Source organism: Eschrichtius robustus, chromosome 20, assembly GCF_028021215.1.
Source record: "Eschrichtius robustus isolate mEscRob2 chromosome 20, mEscRob2.pri, whole genome shotgun sequence".
NCBI classification, from domain to species: Eukaryota; Metazoa; Chordata; class Mammalia; order Artiodactyla; family Eschrichtiidae; genus Eschrichtius; species Eschrichtius robustus.
This window is the reverse complement of record NC_090843.1, coordinates 40,430,515-40,449,399: the sequence shown is the minus strand read 5'-3', so window position 1 is coordinate 40,449,399 and position 18,885 is coordinate 40,430,515. Positions and strand designations below refer to the sequence as shown.

At 48.2% G+C, this 18,885-nt stretch overlaps 1 protein-coding gene across 4 annotated transcripts in view; it reads right to left on the bottom strand.

Moving 5' to 3' along the window:
• MSI2 (musashi RNA binding protein 2) overlaps positions 1–18,885 on the bottom strand; it is a 387,038-nt gene that overhangs the window by 132,680 nt on the left and 235,473 nt on the right. For all 4 annotated transcript variants that reach the window (XM_068531153.1, XM_068531154.1, XM_068531155.1 and 1 more), the window contains exon 7: positions 2,295–2,343. In XM_068531153.1, the coding sequence (XP_068387254.1) occupies positions 2,295–2,343 (49 nt within the window). The remainder of the gene's footprint in view (positions 1–2,294; positions 2,344–18,885) is intronic.

Below are 18,885 nucleotides of genomic sequence, written 5' to 3'. Positions count from 1 at the left end.
CTGAGTGCTGGGCCACAGATGACCTCCCTTAGGCTCACAACAGGGAACACTTCCCTCACCCAGCCACAGAGGGACCCCCACCCCATCACTGTGCCCAGCGCCCTTGGAGAAGGGGAAGAGGCTTCAACCACAGCAGGAGGCATCTGCGTTAGAAATAGGGGAGAACTTTCCCTGGCACCTCCTCTGCAGTGTGTCTGGGCCTGATATCCTGAGTGTGAATCCATCTCTGTCAGTTACCAGCTGAGTGACCTGACACGGAGGGTGACCCGCCCTCTCAGGTCCCTCAGATGACGAACCTCTTTCCTTGCTCAGTTGAGAGGGTTCAGTGAGATGATCTGTCATCTCCTCCAACACAGGGCCTGACACAGAGCAGGAGATCAAAAATACCTTTATTCACTGATATTCAAAAAAGAAGGATAACAATACTGCCTAGAAGCCACTCAGGAATCTTCCAGGATTATGAATTCTAACACTGAACACCAGTGCCACGTTCAGATGGACCTCGCCCATCCTGAAAATAAAAGGACGAAAACACCCTTCTCAACAAACCTGCCCCACGTGGATACAACAAAGAGCAGATTTTGAAATCAGCTGTCCTAGGTGTGAGTCTCTTCTCTGAGCCTGGATGTAAGGCACCTCCTCTGAGCTGTGGTTATCTCATCCACAAAATAGAGGTGACGGTAATAATAATAATACCTAACATTTAGGCACAGTTGATGTGCTTGGCACTACGCTCTCCAAACAATCCTATAAGGAGGTACCAATATCATCTCCACTTTGCAGATGAATAAACTGAGGCATAAAGAACTTAAGTGATTTTCCCTCCGGGGGCTGCTGTGAAGATCGTTAGAAGATGCACGTGGAAGCAGTGCTGGGAAAACCATAAAGATCGACGCAATGCAGACGATGATCAAGGGTCATCAAGAATCGCCCATCACCGGCACCACCTTCCTCTCACTCCAGAGCGTTGCAGAAGACAAAGGCAATCATTCCACACCTGTAAGCTCTTCTTTTCTCTCCTTGCCTCCCCCTACTCCTCATCCTCTACCCCCTCCCCATCCCTTCCCCAACGTATACACCCCTGACGCCCCAGTCTTCTGCCCAGTTTCTATTCTTCCTTTTAAGGATGCTGTAGGTGGATGCGTGAGATGCTCGATTCCCCAGGCACACTCAGGACAGCCCCTCCTTCTCCCACCCTCGGAAGCATCGCTTCCCACCCACTCCTTCCTCCCTTTCACTCAGCCTGCCTGCTCAGAACAGGGAGACGTGCAGTCAGCACTGGGTAACTGCTTCTAATCACAGGGGACAGCAAGAATGTAAACAACACAAGAAACATCTAAATGCCATCCAAGTGGCAAGGAAACACTGCTCGCTGGCTCCTTCTCTCTAGAACACTGCTTCCTGCCACCCCCCTTCAGAAGCTCTGCTCATTAATGCCCCGTGAATAGGAACCCCAGAAACCAGGAGCTTCCGGAGAACGGAACGCTAAACCATAACTTATGACCCTGCTTCCTCTGGGGAGGATTTTCTAGAGTCATCCAATTTTCTGGTTAAAGCAATAATTTCAATGTGTTTTTTTTTTTTTTTTTTTTTGGAGGGGGGGTGAGGTGGCAGAGGTCAGCGACCCCTTTGAGAATCTGTTCAAAGCTAGAAAGCCTCTCCCAAGAGAAACATAAAACATCCTGCGTGTCATTTCAGGGGTTCTCAGACCCCAAGATGAAACCCATTTTCCAAAACATGGACAGGACAGTAAGTACAGGAGAAAAATACAAGGAAGTGCAGACGTCCTCCAAACATCCAAGAGGCACAAAAGGGCATTTCCAGGTCTGTACTCACTGTATACATCATCAAACATCGAGTAAACCTAGGATGAGGCTTTTTTTTTTTTTTTGGCTCTTTGGATTGACAGTGTGCTTCTCAACCACCTCCTTCAATGCAAATTGAGAACTCAATTGAGTAATTGCTATGAATACTTTCCACCTGGATCACTTAGTGCTGTGGTTTAGCAAGGACTAAGAAAGCAAGGATTGGACAAGTGTATCAGAACGCGTGTTGGGCGTGGCTGCATAATTAAATGACAGTTCCCAAGCCAAAAGGAAATGGTGTTTTAACTGTCCAGTATCAACTCTCCACACGATCGTGGCCCTCTATTAATAGAGATCCGCAACACACGTCACCTCCACCTGCCTGATTTTGGAACAGTCACTGCATCTTTTGTCTGCAGGACGGGGGGGTGAGAAGAGATGGAGCCCGGAGAGGATGAAGGGGCAACCTCCTCACACTGGGGTTCTTACCTCTGTGCCTGTTGGTCGTCTTATCAAACATTAGCATTGCATCCTCCACCTGCAAAACAAATACAAAATAGAGTCTGCTTTAGGAATTTTAACAAAATACACAAAACATTATATATTGGGGGTGGGGGGTGGCAGCAGTTTCCATTACAGAAGTCATGTTGCTTGTTAAAACCTATTTGAAAATACAAATATTGAAAGAGAAAATAAATCAGTCTGTCTTTCCAACCTAGCATAACCACAGTTAACATCTGGTGTACTTCCCTTTAGTTTTTGCTTTAAAAAATATATATATGCCGATTTTAATATAGTTTAAATCATATTGTATATGGAATTTTCCCCTTGTTCTTTTTTTTAAGATAACATTACAATATTGCAAACAATTCCCAGATGACTACATTATGAATACTATCTTTTTTTCCCCATCCTTTTTCCACTGTGGTAAAAATACCCATGACATAAAAGTTGCCATCATAACCATCTTTAAGTGTACAGGTCAGTGGTATTAAATACATTCATAACGTTGCACTAGCATCACCACCATTCATCTCCAGAACTTTTTTCATCTTGTAGAACTGAAATTCTACCCGCTTTAAACAATAACTCCCACTCCCTTCATCCCCTCAGCCTGTGGCAGCCACCTGTCTACTTTCTGTCTTTGTGTCTCTGTGACCACTCTAAGTATTTCATTTCATATAAGTAGAATTACATAGTATTTGCTTTTTTGTGACTGGCTTATTTCACTTAGCATAATGTCGTGAAGGTTCATCCATCTTCCATCTATGTATAGACCACATTTGCTTATCCATTTGTCCATCAGTGGACACTTGGGTTTTAGCTGTTCTGAATAATGCTGCTATGAACATTGGTGTACAAATATTTTGAGTCCCTGCTTTCAATTCTTTTGGGTATATACTCAGAAGTGAAATTGCTAGATCATATGGTAATTCTGTTTTTAATTTTTTGAGGAACTGCCATACTGTTTTCCACAGAGCCTGTACCATTTTACATTCCCACTGACAGTGCATAAAGGTTCCAATTTCTCCACATCCTTGCCAATACTTGTTATTTTCTGCCTTTTTTAAAAAAAATAGTAGTCATCCTAAGGAGTGTGAGGTATTATGAATACTAGCTTGACTGCCACATAATATTTCATGGAGGGAGAAGCTATAGCTTACTTAATTATCCTTCTGATAGATATTTCAATTGTTTCCAGTTATAAACAATGAAACTTCAACATCTTGATTGTTGTGGGCTGAACTGTGTCCATCCCCCACCTCTCGAATTCATATATTGAAATCCTAAATGCCCAGCATCTCAGAATGTGACTGCATTTGGAGATAGGGTTTAAAGAGGTAATTAAGTTAAAATGAGGTCATTATTAGGGTGGGCACTGATTCGGTACGGCTAGTGTCCTTATGAGAAGAGGAAATCTGGACACAGGTACAGAGGGAAGACCGTGTGAAGATGCAGAGAAAAGGTGGTCGTCTGCAAGCCAAGAAGAGAGGCCTCAGAAGAAACCACCTGCCGATGCCCTGCTCCCGGACTTCTAGCCTTCAGAATTGTGAGAAAATAAATTTCTGTTGTTTAAGCCACCCAGTCTGTGGTACTTTGTTATGGCAGCCCCAGCAGACAAATACATTGATGCTAGGACCTTTTCAAAAACATCAAAGAGAGGAAAATACCAAAGGCATCCTCTGTCTCTCTTCCTAGTCCCTTCCTCTGTCCTCCCAAGCACACTGCAACCCTTTTAGTCATTTCTGGACAGTCAGGATCCACACTCAAGTCCCACACAGACCTCAAGAAACTCACACTTATGAAACCAGATTTGGCTTTGAATTCCGCTCCTTTTACTTATGATCCAATCCTTTATTTGCTCCACAAAAGACACATCTTTAGTGCAGGTGCTGTCCTAAACCAATCAGCCATTCACTTGCAGACTGTACCTGGTTTGGCCAGGCGAGTAGCCTGGTCTCCTCATTCACTTTGTGCCCAAAGTTGGCAGTAAAAATACAATCCAACCACATGGTTGTGGGTGGACAGAACTGTTAGCCAGAGGGCTCCGGGCTTGGAGCAATTTCAGCGTGTGTGTGTGCGCGTGTGTGTGTGTGCGTGTGTGTGTGTGTGTGTGTGTGTGCGTGGTGCGAAGGACCAAGCACTGTTCACTGGAGCTCAAAGGCTCAGAAATGAGCTTGGGGGCCTGAGCTAAGCCAGCTGAGAAAAAGAACCATCGGCTATTCATTCTTCACTCCTCCCAGATGACAGTCTCCAATGGAAGGGAAGACACTGGGCAAAGCAATAAAACCAGGTTTAAAATGGTGCCTCCAGACAAATCAAATCTATTTTTCTAGATGCTATCAAATATAATAGGGGGAAAAGCAAAGTTAAGGTAAGAATGGAAGAAGGGGTAGGCAAGCCAGACACAAACCTCCAAGGGAGTGGTCTAGCTTAAAAATCCCTTCTGGAGTCAGGGCCCCTTGTGTTGCTAAGCAACCGAGCCTGAGCAAACAGGCTCCTGGGGCCTTCCCCTTCTGGTCCCCATTTCTGTAGTCAGTTACTGGGAGGGAAATGGCCTTGCACGGTGACTGTTCCTCCAGCAAGGAGCTGTCCTCTCTCTCCCAGGAACCAGGCCTAGGGGAGTAGGGGATGCTAGTTTGGAGAGGGGGTGCCTTCACCAGACCCCTCCCCGGCCAGGCAGGATTGATGAGTCCCTAAGGCACCTGCTGAGGCCAAACACACCATAGCCAGCTGCCTCCTGTGCACCCCTCAAGCGAAACCACCAGAAGATCAACTGGTTTGTTTCTACACAGAGCCGTCACATTCGAGCATATGGCATCGCAGACTCCGACCCGGGGCCTCGAAGAGGATTCCACTGCCTGGGGTGCGGGTGGGTGGTGGGTGAAGCCTGCTGGGTATCGTGCAGGTAAACATGACATCCGTTTCACACCCACTGCCATATTTTCTAAGATGTTTGCCAAGTCCTTATTTTGAGCTGAAAATGCCTAACAGTAAGAAAAACAGCCCCCCTTCTGTGTTGGCCATGTTTGGGTACTGAAACTCAGATCCCCTTAGGAAATAAATATTTTGAATTAAAAACAAGTATTTTCAATGCCCCTCCTTTCCACAGTGCGTAATTGGGTCCCTCTTCTCCTTCCTACTTTTGGATGTTTTCTGATGCTGCCCTCCTAATATTCGCTCCACCCTGATGAGTGAGGAGGGGGCTCTGTGTATGTTTTTTGGGGCAACCATTGTCGTAAAGAATAGAGCTCTTTCCTCTATGGTCCAGTGTACAATGGGCCTCACAAAGACCTCCTGAATAGATACAGCGTCGGAGCGCAAGAAAAATTCTATTAACACTTTACAAAATAGAACGTCTAAGAAGTAGCTAGAGAGGAAAGAGAAAGGGGAAAAAAAATCAATATGGATAAGTCCCGGTGCTTGGGGGAAGAAAACTTTTCAGTGATTGCAAAACACTTATTAATTCAGAGAAGCCATCAATGCGATGGAAATCTGGCAGAACAGCAAGAGCTGAAACTGGAAGAATCCGAATATACAAAGACTGAATAGAATGAAAAACACGGCCTCACATACGGGGCTGTTTCTCACGGTTCTATGTGAATCAAACAGAAGAGGCTTGTATGAGCCTCCATCACAGGGCTGTGAGGGATACGGGCAAGGTAGCTGGTATTCAGACCTGGAGAGAGCAAACTGATAACTCTGTCCGTCTCACACACACACACACACACACACACACACACACACACACGTAGATTAGTTGGCTGTGCCGAGTGCAGCCTGCAGGCCAGGCCTCGTTCACGGAGCTAAAAAGAACACAAAAGAGTCAGGGGGCTGGACACAGGCGTTTCTCTGACTTTGGAGAGAAAACACCGCTAACCCTGGTGAAATGCTGCTTCAAAGGCTACCACCCTCCTCTTCATGATCAGCGCTGGTATTTATTTTGTGTTGACAGTGCCCTCACCAACCATACAGATTTCTTTGTACCAGAGGTGGGGGCCCACAGGCCTAGTGGTCCTGGGGGGTCCCCAGAGCGAGGGGGCAAGAAGGGGAGGAGGTGTCTGAACCTGAGCACACTTTGTCCCACGTCTTGGCACCTGCCCGGTCTGTCTGGGGAGAAGGAGCTTGTTCCATCCTTGAGATCTGCCTTCTAATAAAGTTAGGTATAAAAGTTAGGTGTAAAGGCAGGTATAAAACGCAGCCCTGGCATCCTCAGTGGTGTACCCTTGCAAACGACGAAGCAGGGCAAGTGACTTTGAGCTGGTTGGAGATGCCGCCGTTGGTGTCCAACACCAGGAGGTCCTGAACCTGTAATTCTGACTATTGCAAGGCTCAGACTACATTGTGACCTCCTCAGAGGTGCCCCACGCACGCCCCGCGTCTGAGAGTCAGTAGTGGGAGCCACACTGTTAGTTTGCACGGTCCACAGGGGTTAGGCAGGGGGTCTCAAACCTCCTCCCTGTCAGAATCACTTGGAGCACTTGTTAAAACACAGATCCCCTGGGCCTCAGCCCCAGGGTGTCTGATTCAGGAAGCAGCGTCTGCATTTCTAACAAGCTCCTGGGCAATGATGATGCAGCTGCTGGCCTATGGACCCTACTTTCCATGTGCTGCTCTAAGGGGGCAGAAACAAGAACAAACGTTAAAGACACTGGACAGAGCTGCTTCTCCCTCTTTACATACATTCAGTGCTCAATACATGAACCAAATTTCTCTTCCAGAGGCAACGGAGACACGTCAGGGTGATAACAGTTCTCCCCCGCTTTGTTCCCTGACTCTCAGACATTTATACTCCAAGATCCTGAAAATGACAACAGCAGAACCCATGACAGAGAAGACGACAAGAAGAGGGACTTCTTAGTGGCAACCAAGCTGTCCCTGCACCCAATGCGGGGAAAATTCAGATTCTACTAGGATGACAGAAACTTCCCTTCCAACAAACTCCAGCTAATGGCTACATCATTCAGTCAGCTCAGTTGTGATTAGAAAATCTAATCAATTAACTTTACTTTTATGTGACATGTATTTATTAAGTATGCACTATTTGCAAAGTATCAGCCTAAGTTCCAAATAAGAGGCAAATTATATAGGTCCATAGTATATGGATTGCATTAATGACCCCATACCCTTTACCCTGTAATTTTGCAGTTCCTCTCAAAAAAGGCAGTCTATCTCCCCACCTTTGTATCTGGACTTGACTTGTTATGGTCAATAAAAAAGGTGGAGAGAATGGTGTGCCTGTTTTGGGCCCAGCCTCATGAGGGTCTGTGTGTTTCGGCTTGTTCTCCCTTGCACCTCTGCCGTCACCATGAGAAGGGCATGGCCAGGCTGGCCTGCCGGAGGATGAGAAACACGCAGAGCAGTGCCAAGTCCCCTCAGTTGCCCCAACTGAGGCCAGCCTAGATGGGAGAACAGCTGGTCAACCCCAAAACATGCGCGTGAACCCAGCCAAGATCAGCAGAACCGCTCCCAGTGGACTTTAGACTGCAGGCTCGTGAAATAAACAGCTATCATCTGCCACTGAGGTTTTGTGGTTGTTTGTTACATGGCATTCTTGTGGAAACAGGTGACTCATACATGGTCCCTGCTCTCAAAAAAAAAAAAAAAAAGCTTTTAGTCTATAAGCAGATACACAGTCTCAAATAATACTAGACAGTGAAGAAAGGCAAGAAAATGGGTGGAAGGAGGTAAAAGGCGGAATGTCAGCTGAGTATTAAACTATCGATTCCACCTTCCGAGTGGAATACAGGTATTAGGATGTGAAGGGACCGTCTCTAAATCTCACCTCAGCAGCGAGGTTGGAGACCGAGATCCTGGAAGTGCCAAGAGAAATTGGCAACATGTTCCGCCCTAAATGAGCACCAGGAAAATCTGCAATCGTTAGCACTCAAGTCAGTGGGTGATGCCTCTCTAATCCTAATTCATTTAATGAATGAGCGAACCCTCTTTATAATGAGTCTAAAGATTTACTGTGAGCCAGACATTCTTGCTGGGCGATTGTAGAAGTAGGCAGAAGATGTTGACCATATCCAGGGGTGAGACTTTAGCCATCTCAGCTCACGTACTAGCTGAAGAGGAAAACTTTCAAGTCACAGAGCAAAGAATCTGCTCGAAAGAGAGGTCAGAAACTCTCCTTGTCAGGTTGGTTGGCCAAAGTTTGGGACCCTAGAGTGTGCCCTCTGACCACTGCCGTTTCTGCCAGAGGTTTTGACTCCCCAAGTACCTAGCAAGTAGGTGAAGCTGATTTGGAGATGGCAGAAAACTTGTTCCCAGGAAATGGTAAAAGGGAAAAGAGTTGCTGGTAATAACTAAGGAGGTGCTGGGACACAGCTGAGCATGGCAGACAGTGTGGCACAAAGCATGGGCAGGATCCAGGTTCCAATCCCAGCTCCATGAGGAGCTCACTGAGGGGAAGTCACCTTTCTTGGTCCTTAGTTTCTCATCTGTGAATGCAGGGAAGGAACTGTATGGGATGGTCACCTACGATCCATCCGTAGAGATTCTGCCTAGAATGCTGAAACGGACCACAGAACCTGCTGGGACCCCATCCAGGAGCAACAAATTCACCACTGGTCCTTCACAAATTCTCTGTGACTGAGGATATTCCAGAGCTTTGCTGTGGCTGGCCAACACACCCTCAGAAATGTCCTACCCCTCTTGGGATACAAATACACACCCCCCCACACACCACAGGTATGAAGAACAAAGCAGGAAATGGCACTTCAAATGATCCTTAAATTATCTGGTCAGACACAAGGAGGGAGAGGAAAAGGAAAAGAAGAAACGCAGCTCTTCAAACTCCCCCAGAACAAATGCCTTTCAATTTCACTTCCTGCTCCCACTCAAATACTTCAAGCGTTAGTTTAAATAAACGCCCATAAATGCGATACCGTGACACTACAGTGCGCAGGGTTTAACAGGCCTGCTGATGCTCTATAAACTCAAGGCACTAAAGTCATAAGAGTGGAGTGAGTCTCGTATACGAGGCAGGACTGCCCAGAACAGAGAAGCCTGGGATCCCTGCTGGAGACGGCAGCTGCCTTATTCCGGGGATTGTTTCTGCACATAGGACGGCACTGCTCTCCGCTCCTCCTCCAACCAGCCTGCACAAAACCAAAATCCACTCCTGCCCTACAGCTTGGTAAGGGCGTCTAGTTTATTGAAATGAAACTTCTCAGCATGCTTCAGCCTTGCAAAGGGTAAGGACAGTCTATCTTTAATCACTGCCCAAAAGGAAGAATGGAGGAGAAAAGGGAGCAGGCAGGAAAATCCCATTAGTTCACGCTGAAATCTAGATCAGTAGTTTTCAACCTTGACTGCTCACCAGAATCACCTGAGGAACTTAAAAAAAAACAAAATCCCTGCTGCCGAGGCCACACGCTGACCAGTGAAATCAGCACTCAGGAGCAGGTGGGGATGGCAGAGGAGTGTTTAAAGCTCCCCCAGGGATTCCAGGGTACAGCCAAGGCTGAGAACCACTGATCTAAATGGCTAAATCCAGCTGAGCTGAGCCTTAATCGCAGTGTATGTGTGTGGAGATGGGCCCTAAATAAAAGGGGCTTTACCTGGATCTTCAGCTGCCTGAAGACTGGCTGTTTGTCCCCTGCCAGATCCGCGGACCCTTTGCCACAGGTGGCTTTTGGGGGCGTCTCCTCACCTTGTCTTGGTCTTAGGAAAAGAGAGCCAAAGTTCTGTTCTGGAAGGAGCTGAGAAGGGCCAAAAACTGAACACAGGACTTGAAGAAACCTAAAGAAATCACTGGGGTTTTTTCCACGACCATCAATATTTTCACATGTATTACTGCTTCGGTCCTCACGACAACCCCAGAAGACAGGGATTATTACAAATTCTCTGAGCCGCAGTTTCCTCCCTCGTGGTTCTGGAGATGGCGGGGACTGGGCCCCCAGGACTCAGTGGCTGGTCTTCTGAGTCCAAATCTCAGCTGGCCAGCCCTGCCTGCCTGCCGGGGCTCAGGTTCTGGTACGCCTGGCTGCAGGCACCTGAGCCCCTCAGCGCCCCAGCTCTGTGCACTTACTCCTGGAAGGCTGCGGCAACAGAGGCGCGGTCTGAGCGGTTTTGCAGCTGCTGCCACTAGGCACTTCTTCCTTCATTCCAAGGCTCAAGAATTTCTAGTCTGCATCCACCTGAAAGCTTGTCTATTTTAACTCACGCCCATGCCTTAATTAAGTAACAAGACAGCCAGTCTGCTTAGTTTCTCTTTTTTGGGTTGTAAAATAGACATAAAATTTGCCGTTTTAACCACTTTTTGATAAACAATTCAGTGGCATTAAGTACATTTCCTAAACTCTTCATAGAAGGCTCCTAAGTCTAACTGTGGCCGCCAGAATGTTCAATCCCCATTTGGCAAGACTCGTCTTTACTGGCCCTATTTTTTCTACTCTTTACTGGCCCTATTTTTTTACTCTTTTTAAATTCTTGTGGGGTCATTCCATTTTCCCATTTAACTTAAACAAAACAAAACAGAAACGCACGCAAACCCTGGTGTTCATCAGATAGCAGTTGTGAATTTATAAAATAGATACTTGCCAAAGGGTGTGGGATCTCCAAACGACTCTATTCTGGAGATTCAGATATTTTACTTACATAAAGGCAGGCACAACCTCCTGCTCAGGGATTCTGATTCCCCACGTAAATATCAGACTCTGGGCTATTAAATGTCTGTTCCCCCTGAAATAATGATTACTGTAATAGCTACCATTTACTGGAGCTTCATAGGCAATTTGCTAAGCTCATTTAATTATCACAATAGCTCTGAGGTAGATGTTATCACACCCATTATATAGGTAAGGAAATTGTGGCTCATTGCGATTAAGTGACTTGCCTAGGATCACACGTGCAGCAAATGATGGAGCCGGGATTTAAGACCAGATGCATCCCTACTTCTTTCTACTGGTCTCCCTTAACTGGGTTCTATTTTTTGAAACCCTAGGGCTCAGCGCAGCTCTGTTGTCTCCTGAGTGAACCGACAAACACTGCCTTAAAACTCTCCCAAAAAGTTAAGAGAGGTGATGAGGTAGCCAAGCAGATAGCTGTACATCACCTCCAGCAGGCTCAGGAGAGGAGGGAATGGTCAGAGAGAGAAGCAAAGAGAAAAGGAGGCCGAGGGGTCTCTTCCTTCTAGATGGGCAAACTCAAAAAGCCTAGAGCTCACTTGTCCGCTCTTTGGTCACCGAGCAAGCTGGTGGCAGGGCTGGAACTGGCAGAGGGGTCCCAGAACTCAGTCCAGGGCTCAGACCACCAGAATCCGTGTTGCACACGAGCCCTAAGAATGCTGAGTGAGCACGCCCCCCGGAGTTGTTAGGAAGCCTTCAGGTGGTGGGTGGTGAGTGCCTGACACACAGGATACTCTCATCATAACATTTATTGCAAGTCACTGCCCCAGCCCTGGCAATCCCCGCATGTGTGCACCTACACACACGCCTGTGCACACGTACACACATAACCCACGCAGTTAAGTGGGGGGAACTGCACCCAACACTGTGCAACTTCCCGCTGCCAATGGGTCACATCCAGGGACAGCCACTAATGAAACCAGCGCGTCCCTGGGGGAGCAGCCCTGGGGGGCACCATCTCAAAACCGAGCAAGGGAAGTAAGTGTCTGCCTGTACAGCCTCGGGTGGAGTTGGGGGCCCTGGCTGTGTGGGCAAGGCCCAGGCCTGGCGTTACCCCAGAGGGCGGGGCAAGAGTCTCTCTCTGGGGACACCCCAGCCGGGATGAGACAGAAGGCTGCGAAGGAAGGGAGGCGGTGGGAAAGGGACACAGACAGAGGCCGGGCACAAGCTGCTGGAGGAGAAGCAGTTGGTTCCGACAGGCTTGACAGCTGTCACGTGGAAATGGCATCTGGCCTAACGGCCTCTCGTGCGAGGCGCCTTTGCGTGGCGGCTGCTGGGCTCTGGAAATCCCCGGCCCGTGTGCAACACCGGTTGTGAGCGCGTGCGTGCGTGCAGGCATGCGAGTGTGTGCCGTGGGTGGGCGAGGGGCAGGCAGGCTTCCTAATGTGCCTCCCCCCCCACCCCAGCCTCTCCCCATCAGGCCTCCCCCTACTGCGAAAAAGGCCCAAACCTGCCAGCTCCGGAGGAGACAGGCAAATCATTAGTGGAGCACTGATGTGCCGTAACACTCTCTTGCATTCCCATTAAACAAATACTAAACTGCTAATTGCCAAAATAGATCTCCAAGACTCTGACCAAACAGGGGAAGGGTTTATAATTACCAAGTGTGAAAATGCACAGCCTGTAAATAACCACCTCATCTGTCCTCAGATGGGCTGATATTGATGGGCATGAAATAAACATCAGGACCAAATGGAAAAATCATCCACATCTCCTGTGGCCAATGCAATCTCGAACGGTGACAAGCATAGCTGCAGCCATACGCTCGGGCAGGGACCGGGGAGGGACAGGGGAGAACGGAGTTTTGCAGGCTTGGAGAGTCTAGGTTCCCAGCCTGATTTCAGTCCCTCGGGCTATTTGCATTTTCCTGCAGCCTGGAGGATAGGGAGGGTAAACGGTGTGGCTTGATGATGCGATGGAGGGCTTGCCTGCACCTTGGAAAGGCCAGGGCCGTGGACCCTCTGGGACAGGCCTTCAGGCACGGTCTATCCTGCCCCCTTTAACAGACTGGCTGATGAGGATGGAGAAGGAGGCAGAGGGAGAGTTTTGCCAAGGTGACACATTTATTCATTAACCCATACTTATCAAGGCTCTCCTGTCTGGCCGACGCAAAGAGTTGGTTGCAGAGCATGGATGAAGAGAATTTGGGTTTAAAATGACCTTTGGCCTTTCTGACACCCCCATGCCATGGTGCCTGCCTACCACTCCGTCACTGGGATGGGAGGTAGATGGGTCTATCAGATTCCAAAGCCCCCCCTCTCTCCTGGATTGCACCTGAGGAGGGGGAGGTGATCTGCCAGAGGTCATAGGAACGGTCCCCCTTCGCTCTCCACCAGCCTGTGATTCTGAGGGATTCAGCGGGGCTTGTAATGAATGCCTGAAGCCGAAGACGGAGGTTCCATTTATCTCGGAATCAATCCTCAGGAATTAGAGGTGACCCAGAGGTCACCTCTCCCCTTCCCCCCTGGTACAGGAATCCCTTCTCCAAGGCTCCTTTGAACCCCTTCTGGAGCTTCAAAGACTCAGAGCATCTCTGGCCCATCCCTCAGTCGAATTCAGGAGCAGCAGTGCTTAGATGCCTGAAGTAACAGCTTCCTCTGATCTGAAGCCCAGTTTTGGCACACGGCAGAATCCTGCAAACTGCACGGCACCAGGCATCTGAATCAGGGCACCAAGCACCACCCACCCCAAAACTTCTTAATGGGGCTTAATGGCATCTCAGGAAGCTCCTGCTCCTTCCCCTTCTGGCCACGTGAGGGCCAGTCTCCTCGGCGCCCTGGTCCCTAAAGTCACCCCCTAAAGTCCTGGGTCAAACGCTCCATCAAATATCAGCAGAAGGAAGGAAGGTCTAAACAACAGACGATTTTTTTAAAGGAATTCTACATTGTTACTTTTAAATTCCCAAAGTGTCTTCAAATAATGGCTAATAGAAACAGAATGATGCTGGGAACAAAGTTCACTTGCGGCAACAGAGGCTAAAGGACTCCGTCACTCAGCAAAGTTACTTCTTGTTCAGAAAGGATCATGAATATCTGAGCTGGAAAGGACCAAAAAGATACGCGTCCAGGCCAGTCGTTCTGCAGAGGAGCAAACTGGCTCTGACCAATGCCGGGCAAACTGAGCCCTGGGGTCAAGGGGGCCTGCTGGGCGTCAGGAGTCCTGGGTTCAAATCCCAATCCACCACGTCCACCTCCACACCGTCAGGGGCAGGGCTTCTGGCGGCTCAGAATCCTTGTGCGTAAAAGGGGTGATGATCACTGGGAGCCTTCACCCCAGCCTTGGGAAGCAGAAAGTAATGACATAACACACAGGAAAGCGCTCGGGTCGGTGGTAAATGACCGCCCCTTGCTATCTCCAGTACTTGGCACACACAGTTTCTTGACGAGGATCTGAGGGCTGGATAACGGAGGAACGGACTTCGTGTCCATGACCGCAAATTCCAATTTAGTGAACTCAGTGTGGATGAGCGAGGGTCACCCTCATAAGGGTCCCTTGCTGTGCTGTAATGAGTCGGACGCAAATAAACCATCTTTTAGAGAGCAAGGGGAATGGCAGAGCCAACCGTGGCACATCCTACAGTAGAATATTCCTCGGAATAAAAAGAAACAAACCACTGGTACTCAACGTGGATGCATCTCGAGGGAATTACACTGACTTCTCAATCTCAAAGGCCGTATGATTCCATTTCCGTAACATTCTCAAAATGACAAAATTATAGTGATGGAGAAGAGATGAGTAATTGCCGGGGGTCAGGGGCGGGGGAAGGAACAAACCATTACGTGAGGAATTTCTTTGTGGTGATGGAACACTTCTGCACCCCGATTGTGGTCATGGTCACTCAAATCTACACGTGATAAAATGTCAAAGAATAGCGTGTGTGTGCGTGCACGTGCGCGCGCACACACACGCACACACACAAAACCGATGATGTACCAGCATCAATTTCCTGGTTTTAACAGTGTGCTATGGTTATGGGAGATATTATCATCGTGGGAAGCTTGGTGAAGGGTACACAAGAGTTCTCTGTACTATTTTTACAACTTTTTGTGAGTCCTACACTATTAAAAAATAAACATTTAAAATAATAATTTTTAAAAACCACAAGGGGGCTCATTATATCAAGAAACTCAGTGGCAGATCAGTTTATAATGCAAATAAGTATGCCCTAATTTCTCTTGACTTGGATAGCGTGGGCACAAATAAGGTACACCTATAGTAGAAAGAGCTAGCCCCTACCTGTGTCCCCAGTTTGGCACTGGCCTTTACTACTCTGAACTAGTATTGTGTCACATGAGTATCTGTTTTGATAGTCCCCACTGCCTCTGTCTCACCATCTACCCTGGTCCTCAGGAAACTTCATACACAGCTCTGCAAATCCACAGCACCTGCTAAAGTAACTAATAAAAAAATGACTGCACACAGTAAGTGCTTGCTGATTGAGTTTCAGAGAGATTTTTGCAGGATAAAGAAAAAACAATTCAGATACAGAAGAGCCTCAAACCCAGTGGTTTCCATTTTTTCTTTTTGCAGCTATCAAGGCCCTCTCTTTCATTTAGGTTTTGAAAACAGATCTTATATCTTTTGAGATATTTCATACACCAAATTGTACTTATTACTACTTATGAGATTCGGAAATGTATTTATCAACACTTGTCATAATTGTCAGCTGGGGCTTCTGGCAGCATGGGGTGACCAGGGGCAGAGTGAGTTGGGTATTCTCCAAAAGCAAGCACACTTGACATTTTAGTTGGTCCTCATGCCGTCTGGGGCGGGGGTAACCATAAGGCCTGACAGGTTTTTTGATGTAATGAAGTCAACCTGAAGACCCACCCTCTTTCTCTTGACCCCGAGGTTGGACCCCTCTGGCCTGCTCAGAGGTCTGGCCTGATCTCTGAGTCAAGATCTGACCATGACTCAGATCTTTGCAAATGAGTATTGACAGAATAACCAACCTCCCACTTAATCCCCGAGCCACACAAATCCCTAAAGGGGAAAATAGAAAAGGAGAGGGAAAAAGCCTCATCTACCCTTAAAAAAAAAAAGTACCAATTCAAGCTGCTTCGAGACCCAACAAGCATGTTTTTCTTTCATTTATTTCTCCATCAACACTCTGAAGGATAAAGATCTTTCTCATTTCAAGAGCTGTCAATTTGCTTTAGTGCCATGTTTTTCATCTGTTTGAGGTAAAGAGGAATTACAAAGCAGGCAAATGAAATAATGTACCGCCATCTAACATATTTTGGCAATTCAAATTGGGACCAGGGTAAAAGGAAATTAAAGACGGACGACAGGCCACACGGCACACCTGTGCTGTACCCCAAGGCCCACCCCTGCCTGCCCTCCATTCGCGAACTCTATGATTTGATGAAGCCTTCGGCTCTTTGCTGAAAACTGTACTATGTGCTGTACCCTAATTCTTCAAATCATTTATACATGTTGCACAACTCATACAATATTTTGCTTTCTGAAGCAGAAAAACCTCTTAGCTGCTGGTAAACTGTCAGGTGCTGTTACTTTAAATACCCCTGTGAAATAGCACAGAAGCCGGCAGCGCGTCCCTGGATTTACTACCCTTCCCCACGTAAATTAACAGAGACAAATGCTTGCCACATGCCAAACTGTGAGAAGTCCTCACCCCCTCAAGCCTAAGGGTTCCATTACCACGGAACTTAATAAATAAAAGGCAGCCTTAATCTCCTCCTCTCACGGCCTCCTCTGCCAATGACAATGCCCCATGAAGATTGTTGGCTAATTCATTTACGTTTCTTTTTGCTTTTCATTAAATTGCTCCTCAACTGCTCAGATCTGTAATTTCTCCCTCTTTCGCTCCAGGGCTGGGGATTTCTGAGAGAATGACAGAAATTTCCAGGGCCAAGATGCCTCAGAAGACTTCAGGTGCTTTGTGGCACTCAGGAACCTGCCCTTGGCCATCACAGGTGGGCCACAAGGAACTGGCCACAGGCTACGAGAGCCCGGGGGGTCAGGCTCCTTTGAGATACCAGAGTTAAGGGATCCCCACCACCACCAATTTGAAATCAAATGGTAAACGTGAGAAGGGACCCGTGGTACCGTCTCTTGCCAAATCCCATCAGCCTGTGGACACCATCGGAATCTAGCTAGGTTTATAAAAGGCCTCATGGCTCTTCTGTCAGTGATGCATGTGCCTACAAGCAGTGTTTAGCGGGGCACCTGGACCTGGGTCCCAGCTCAGCAGTGATAACTAGCAGGAAAGACCAGTAACTCTGGAGGCAAACTCCCTGCTCTCACGTTCTGGCTCTACCACTCACTAGCTGTGTGACCTTGGGCAGGTGACTCAACTTTGCTGTGCCTCCGTTACTTCGCCTCTAAGTTGGTACCCACGTCACAGTGCTGTTACGAACATTAAGAGAAGTTAACTCATGTGCAGCATTCTGGCACACAAGGAGAACTAAATAGCTGTCATCCATTATTAACACTGCCTCAGTGAGCTGGTCAGGAGAAACGTCTAATATTGTTCATTGTACCTGAGGCCTTTCCTATTTCCACTGATGTTGATGCCAAGTGAAATTAAAACTAGAGGACAGATTGGCTTTACCTGAGCGAGCAGGACCAAGGATGAAACAACCTCCCTGGGCTGGCCACTTTCTCAAACATCTGTCCAGCTCTCCCTGCCACACGCGGGGTGGCTATAGCCCCGCCATGAGGGTTCAGAAGCATGGAAAACCAGCCAAGACAGAGAAACAGGCAGGCGTGTGCTAGCACGAGATGGCTCCTGCTACCTGCCGCCAAGCCTTAACCAAGCAATGCTCTTCTGCTTCTAAGTTCTGTGGTAAAGAAATGAACTCACTGAGGCCACTCACCCTCTGGACCTGAGTCTGAAGCCCAAGGCTAGTCACGACCCCTCTACGCCATCCTGCACCTGAAGAGGTGCTTTAGCCAGATGCCAACAGGTTACAAGCCTTTCAGAGGCCTAGGCTTCCATCCTAGGCCAGTTATGGCCCTAGCAAGTGGGCAGCCCCTCACTTAGAAAGAAATGAGTTTGTCAGAGGCAAACTACTACTTTAGAATTCATTCATTCGTTGTTCATATTCATTCAATCAACACGTATTTACTAAGTGTACCATAAAAGGCACAATGATTTTAAAATGAGGAAGACTTGACCCCTGGGGGTCCAGGGGGCAGAGACAATCCCTGCACGATATGTGAGGAGAGCTCTAAGAGAGATGCAGCCCCCTGCAGGGCACGTACAGACATCTGTAGTCTTTAATCATTCATTCCTGCCCTCCAGGGCTCTGAAAACTCAGAGTGAAAACTCACTCACTTGGCCAGAGGAGACAGACAGTTTGTCATGGAAACGGCAGGACTGCATTCCAGGCAAAGAGGCCCCATGGGCCTGGCACTAGAGCAGCAGGTCTGGGGAGACATCTAAGCCAAGAGAGCAGGGCAGGGAAATCGGTGAGAGCCTGGGCCACGTGAGCCACGGAGGGGCCGGGCCTCCATCTGGGCTTTCCTGAAAGGAACCGGAGGGCAGAGTAACATCAGAGGGCCCACCCTCAGTCTTGGCTGAAACCAACCTCCCCCAATGGATTGGGAGGAGATCCCAGAGTGCTGGCTAGGGCTGAGGGGTCAAGGGCTTAAACCTCCGCCACCCGCGGCTACAGGGTGGGTCAGAGGCATAGCTGGGGGTTAGTAGACTGCAGCAGCCCCAGGAAACGGCGTCGCCACGACCGTGAGAACGAGGCAGAAAGGAACCTCCCTCCTCGAGGCACACCAGATCCAAGGAGCGTCCCTCGTGGAGAAGTGACATCGTTCTGAGCCGACAGGCCTGGAGCCCCGTGGCCTGGAATGCTGAGGAGCCCCACCTCAGGGCACGCAGGAAGGAGAAAACTATTCCAGCTCAACGAGCCTTCCCGCTGTTTCTGTGTGGGCAGCGGCGGGGAAAGGGGGAAGGGGTGTCAACTCAATAT